At 42.2% G+C, this 7,122-nt stretch overlaps 1 protein-coding gene across 1 annotated transcript; it reads right to left on the bottom strand.

Moving 5' to 3' along the window:
- Positions 1-417: 417 nt before the first annotated feature.
- Positions 418-4,124, bottom strand: LOC126789223 (receptor-like protein kinase HSL1). The gene is made up of 2 exons (XM_050515320.1): positions 1,568-4,124; positions 418-1,320 (listed from the first exon to the last, which is right to left on the bottom strand). The coding sequence occupies exons 1-2, from the start codon at positions 3,597-3,599 to the stop codon at positions 932-934; spliced, it is 2,421 nt and encodes an 806-aa protein (XP_050371277.1). The 5' UTR covers positions 3,600-4,124; the 3' UTR covers positions 418-931.
- Between the last annotated feature and the right edge of the window lie 2,998 nt (positions 4,125-7,122).

Genomic DNA, 7,122 nt, shown 5'->3' with positions numbered 1-7,122 from the left:
CAGTAGGCCGGGCTATGCAGGACTCTGTAAATTTATTCTCTTCAGCAATTCACAACGTCTCTCTCTCTCTCTCTCTCTCTCTCTCTCTCTCTAAATCAAATCAAATCAACCTCTGGTACATCAATGTCCTTGTCGGTGTTATTTTCCAAGATGATAATATACATCAACCTCCAGGCTCCACAAGAACAATGAGCAAAGAGGGTCTCTTGTCACTTGGTTAGGATGATGCCCCCACGCCCCCAACCCTACCTCCATGACCTAACTACCTTATTAATAGGACAGAAGTCTGTGCATATAGCTGTCTTCGTCTCATCATATAAATTGAGTGTCTTAGAGAGTACTGGAATAATCGTCGGATTAGTTCAACAGAGGTGCTTCTGAGTACTGAAACAAACGTTGGACGATTTCATAAGGTAGGGTTCATTATATTTGCTACGATGAACTGGTTAAACAGGAAAAACTACAGTAGGATTTTACAACAGAGAATGAGTCAAAGCATTAAACCCTGGAACGTTGTCACAAGCTTCCCACCAGCCCAGGTATAATTGCAGGACACTGGCACCATTCAAGAAAGTAGATACGCTCATCAATGCCGGAATTCGAATTTCCCATTTCATATAATGTCCCCCATCTCAGTGCTTTCAGTGAAATATCACAACGGCTAAAAACAGTGGCACCTCTAAGGAGCTAACTACAACTTTAATTAGTACAACAAGAACTTTGGTGGTGGTAAATCAATTTACACTGAATATAACACCCCCTCATAACCTTCCCCACAATTTTCTTTTTCCCTCTCCTCCGATTTTCTTTTCCCTCAAATCAAACACCAAGGGGGGTTGAATCGAAATTTGGGAGCTTAGCTTTTCGAAAGCTCGAAAACTGAAGAGAAACTATAGCTTACATAAACTTTCCCCATAGCTGTATGAACTTTTTAAGCTACACTTCCATGATCCGATGCATCTTCATAGTAATAGGGTGACAATTTGCCTTCTTTCTTAATTTGTGGATGCTTCTCTGTGCCTGCTTCTTGCAACAACTTCACCACTCTTCTCATCGATGGTCGATTGATCGGGAGAGGACTGGTGCAGAGGAGCCCTATATTGAGGACCTTGCATATTTCTTCCTTGTAACAAGAGTCGAGCTTGGGGTCAATGACATGGTCCACTCCTTTCTGATCCAAGGTGGTACAGGCCCACTTCACTAAGTCTTTTTCTCCAAATTCTGGGTCAACCGGACGTTTTCTAGTTACCAATTCCAAAATCACCACACCAAAACTGTATATGTCACTCTTCTCATTCACCCTCAGTGTGTATGCATATTCTGCAAGTTCAACAATTTAGGGGTTAGTTTAGAACCATACAACTAAATCGTACAGATTACTACCTGAAAGTTGTGCACATAAATGATAATTATAGAGAATAAAGAACTGAACTTTCAGGCTCAAAGTATAGACTTTCTACAAGAACAAGGATATATAACATGAACTTAATTAAAAGCAATCCTAGATTTGAACAAAACTGATATTAAAAACAGACATTTAAGTAGGAGAATGCATTCAATCACTAACCTGGAGCAATGTAACCACAAGAACCTGCAATCACTGACATAGATTTAGCCCCTTTTCCAGTAGCATCAACCACCTTAGCTACACCAAAATCGGCTACTCTGGCTCCGAAATCCCCATCCAACAATATATTGTTCGATTTCACATCTCTATGAACAATAGCAGGAACACAATCATGGTGCAGATAAGAAAGCCCTTCAGCAGAGTCAAGAGCAATCTTGAACCTTATAGGCCAATCCAGCAGCCCTGCTTTGCTACTATGCAGCAAATCACCAAGACTACCATTTGGCATGTACTCATACACCAAAAGCTTGCAATCCCTAGCAGTACAACAACACCAAAGCTTCACAATGTTCTTGTGCCTAATCTTCCCCAAAGTATCAACCTCTGCCTCAAAGCCATCGTCTTGGACCCAACCCTTCTCAACATCATCGCTATCACACTCCTTCACTTTCCCTCTCCACAACTTCTTCACTGCCACAGCCTCACCATTGCTCAGCACAACCTTGTACACTTTCCCAGACCCCCCAGTACCAATCACATTATCCTCATCAAGGCAATCCAATATCTCATACTCACTGAAACCCAGCTTGTGAAACGACATCAAAGTCCACTTCGACTTATCTATAACACTGTTTGCCTTCTTGAAACTCTTGTACTTGAAGTAAAACCAAACCACACCCACCACAAACACCAAGGCCGCCAGAATGAAAATGCACCTCAACAACCATATGTACCCCTGGCTCTTCTCCTCGGCTCTGCTCTCACACAACCCCTCCAAGTCTCCACAAAGACCAGGATTGCCCAAGAAGCTATTTCTATACATCTCCTTCGCAAACAAAGGCGGGAGCTCGCCGGATAACTCATTGTTCGATAAGTTGAACACATTGAGCTTCATATTCTGCAATCCAAACGGAACCTGACCCGAAAACCTATTCCCCGAAAGATCAAGGTAGTTCAGCACAGTCATGTTCCCAATTCCGTCAGGGATCTTCCCGGAAAGTTGGTTATTCGCCAAATTGAGCTCACTTAAATGCACCCAAGACTGCGTCCCACTCGGCAGCTCGCCGGAAAGCTCATTTCCGTGAAGGTCTAAACTGCTGAGCTGTCGTAGCTTCACTATAGACTCCGGCAGAGCTCCACTGAGCTTATTGTCACCGCCCGAAAACTGCAGAAGGTTCTCAACCCACCCGATTTCCTCCGGTATCGGACCTTCAAACCCGTTCTTCTCTATTATCAAAAGCGAAAGGTTCGCCGCGCCGGCGATAGTCTTGGCTATCGGACCGGATAAGTGATTGTCGATTAGCTCGAGTAAGTAGACATGCGGTAGCCCCCAGAATGTCGCCGGAACTTCACCGCTCAACTTGTTGTGACCTAACCGGACTCTGGTCAGGCTCTGACACTCCCCCAAACTCGACGGAATCTCGCCGGAAAAAGCGTTGTTTATCATCAGCATCTCCTCCATTTGCCCCTTCTCGCACAGCGTCGCCGGAATGCTGCCGGAAAACTGGTTATGCGAAAGGTCTATCCACTTCAAAGGAGAGTTCTTGCCGAGATTCTGCGGCAGCTCGCCGGTGAGCTTGTTCTGGAAGAGCCTGAGCTCGTAGAGGTTCGGCGAGTCGGCAATGCTCGCCGGCAAGCTCCCCTCGAAGTTGTTCTCGTAAAGATTGAGGCTTTCGAGCTCCAGCCGAGTTAACTCGTCGGGAATCGGCCCCGTCAGCCGGTTCATGGACGCGTCGAGCAGCCGGAGGTTCTTGAGCTTCGACATTCCCGGCGGCAGGCCTCCGGTCAGGGAGTTGTTGTAGAGCTCAATCTGGACGACGCTGGTCAAGTCGGTCAGCGACGCAGGAATTGGACCGTGCAGAGCGTTAATGGCGAGGTCTAAATCAGTGAGCTGACTGAGTCGACCCAGCGAGTCGGGTATTTCACCGACTAGGTTACACTCGGTGAGCCACAAGACTTGGAGGTTGGTTAGGTTGCCGAGTTCGGGCGGGATCCGACCCGGGAAAAACGGGTTGTAAGAAAGGTTGAGCATTTTGAGGGAGGAGATATTGCCGAGAAATGGGGGGATGGCGCTGTCGAGGAGGTTGTAGACGAGAGAGAGGACCTCGAGTTTTTGGAATCTCCCGAATGACTCGGGAATATCTCCCGAGAAATTGTTGCCGGTGAGGTCGAGGTAACGGAGGTTCGGGAGGTCAGGGAGGGTGGAGGGGAGGGAGCCCGTGAGGAGGTTTTGGGCTAAGTCGAGATGGACGAGGCTGCGACACGTGGAGAGGTCGGAGGGGAGGGTGGAGTTAATGGAGTTGTTGTAGAGGGAGAGGAAGGAGAGGGATGGGAGGCGGCAAAGGAGGGAGGAGGGGAAAGGGCCGAAGAGGTTGAAGGAGGAGAGGTCGATGGAGGTGACGAGTTGGGTGGAAGGGTCGCATGTGACGCCTGACCAGGAGGAGCAAGGGGAGGCGTCTTGGTCGTTCCAGGAGGAGAGGGAGGAGTCGGGGTCGTCGAGGGAGTGTTTGATGTGTTGGAGGTAGAGGCCTTCTTGGGTGAGGGAGGTGGTGGTGAGGAGGAGGGAGGAGGAGAAGAGGAGGAGGAAGAAGAGAAGCTTTCTTGTCTTCATGTTTTGTTTTTTGATTTTGGGTTCTAGAAAGGAAGGGAGTAGGATTGTGAGTGAGGAATTGTGAGAGAGTGGAGAGGTGAATATTGCTTATATATGTTGAGTTTTTTTTTTTTTGGTTTGGAGTAAATCTGTGTAGTTGATTGTGTTGAGGGATAAATTATGAAGGTGGCCACCACGCCCATTTGAGCATTTTGATGAGTGCACATATTGGATTTCTACTTTTATTTTCTTTGTCTGTGTTGTGTAGTAAAAGATAATTCACTATCATTAACTATAATTGTATAACCCATGAGTTTTTTGTTTTTGTTTTTACAGGATCATTGAGTGAAAAGAGTATGGACTCTCAATTTTTGACGATCCACCTCTCATAGAGTATTCCATAAAAAATCTACCGTCTGTCACTTTTCAGGGATTGGAAATATTTAATTATGTAATTTAGATATTTTAGCGGTCTTAAATCATGCTCCCGTAGTCTCACAGTTGGAATGTTTAATAAAGAATCAACCTAACTGGACAGTAGATAGACATGTTTTAAGAACAGCATGATACTTTTAATGTATGTTGATATCGTTGTAGCAAATATTTGCATTCTAGGTCATTATGTTGAAATTACTAATCACATATGCAGTCGGTGGGAGGAATTAAGGTGACAAAGACTCGAGTGGGATAGTCGAAGAGTCAAAGCCTGGTAGAAAATATTCAAAAGATCTATGAAATAAATTTGAAAATAAAATAGTGAAAATTGAGTCAATGGAAATCATCGAGATTGGGGTGTCAACACGTGGGTGCGCCATCGCGATCCGGAGGAACATAGAGAGCTTTGGAACTTGGTTCTGAAACAGAGATCGACAGAAAGCTGAGTTTGAACAAGCAAGACGTGTGTGCGAGCTAATGTTACAGAGTAATATGGATGTTTAGCGAGGGCAACAGGGAAAGACAACTACAAAAAGTCGAGATATATTATACTGTTCTGCAGCTCTGCTAGCTTTAAGTCTTTAACAGCCTTAATTTGCTGATATGCTGGGTTTGATCTTGATGAAGCAGCAAGCATTGAAGAGAGAGAGAGAGAGAGAGAGGGGACTACTGTTGTGACGGTTATATGCCGAATAGACTGTAAAAGCAGCACCGGCTGCGGCGGAGCTTAATTTTGACGAGGGATGGGCTTACGGTCAAGTTTCAGTCCACGAAAACGACGTTACTTTAAGTAAAAGAAGAAGACGAGGATGATGAGCTTCAGCGACGTCATCCCATTTTTAATTCAACGGAATCTGTTTTTAGGGCTAAAACGTAGCAAACAACAAGCATTATTCATGCTAGGTTTTACGAGGTGACATAATGCCATTGATGAAGCATTTACCAATATTGGGAAATTCGTAGTGCATTTAACTTGCTTACATTAACAAGAAGCTATTGATGATTGATCATAATAATAATCGAAGGGAACTTGAACAATGAATGAAGTCAATGGTATCAAATACAATAAAATCCATCACCAACAACACTTCAATTCAATCACAGTCATATTTAGTCTGGTTGTCACTTATTAAACGGCAATGTTTAAATTGAATAACGAACATTTACTCTAAATTGAGCTATCAAACTTTTCCCTTCAATAACGCACATTTACTTCAAATTGAGCTATCGAACTTTTTATCCAGTAGATATTAGTAAAGTAGCCATTCACATAACAAATTTTTTTAATATATATTTTTTATATCATCGTGACTTTTTCTCAATAGAACATACCAAATACATGCGCTTAGTTCATTTTCAATTTATGATTAATGCCGACCTTCGTCCTTCTTTTGGTTTGACAGTTATGGAGATTGTGGTGAGCAAGTCAACAACGGTAAAAAAAACAAACTTTATTTTTGAGTTTATCTTTTATCAAGTTACACTTTTATTTCTCATGAAAATATACATGTGATTAATAAATTATAGATAAATTAGTTAATTTAAAAATTTAATCATTTAATTTTTTTTACTTCTCTTATGACTTTATTAATAGAATATATACAAAAGAACTTACTTACAATATCTCAGATAATGTTTTTAATCTATTCCATTCCACATTTTCTTTTTTCAATATTCGGAAAAAATATATTTCATGATTAATTGTATTTGCATGCTACAATTCCTACAAAGATTTTTTGCTGAGGTGATTGCCGTACTTTGTAGATATTGTCCAAAGATTATGAGTAGAGTACAAGAAGTCTTTATCAACCATCGGATCAAGTAGGATTCCGTCAGTTCCGTGCTTTGCTAACGATTATAATAATCAGAGGGCCAGAGGCAGAGGCAGTTTGATAAACACACCGTAAAACCTACAGGTTAAAAAATTGTCAAACCCGAGTCACTGTCATGTCCTCTCAGATCCTTTGGATTCCGGGACATTATTCAACACTACAAAAGAGGGGTTTTCAAACTTTCTCAAATCTTGGATTGTGAGAATTTGCGGAAGTCCCTTGTTTCTAAACAAAAATTTGATTATATTTGGCCATTCATGTTGAAAATGAAATGTTGCATTTTTTTCATTTTTTTATGTTAAAGTTCAAACAAATATAAAAATGCAACATTTTCATAGTTCAGACATAAAAATGCAACAATTCTTTAAAAAAAAAAAACGAAATTCTCTAAATGTGTTAAGGAGTGAGTTTGCATTTTGTATCATCCACTTTAGTTATCGACACCGCTGTATACAGAAATCTACAGACGTAGACACCTTGCAGAAGATCTTTTTACGTACCTTGCGGAAGATATCGTGATGAACTGATGATGCACAGAAATTGTGAGGACAAGTTTAGAAACAAAGTGTAAAGCCCTAAAATTCCCGTTGTGTATTTGCATGCAACACTGAGTGAAGGTATGAACTATGAAGTCTTCTATTTTCCATCGTATACTTGCAATTTTGCATGCAACACGCACTTTAAGGTAAGCACTGCAT

Source organism: Argentina anserina, chromosome 3 (assembly GCF_933775445.1).
Source record: "Argentina anserina chromosome 3, drPotAnse1.1, whole genome shotgun sequence".
Classification (NCBI taxonomy): domain Eukaryota; kingdom Viridiplantae; phylum Streptophyta; class Magnoliopsida; order Rosales; family Rosaceae; genus Argentina; species Argentina anserina.
This window is presented reverse-complemented; position numbering and strand designations above follow the sequence as displayed.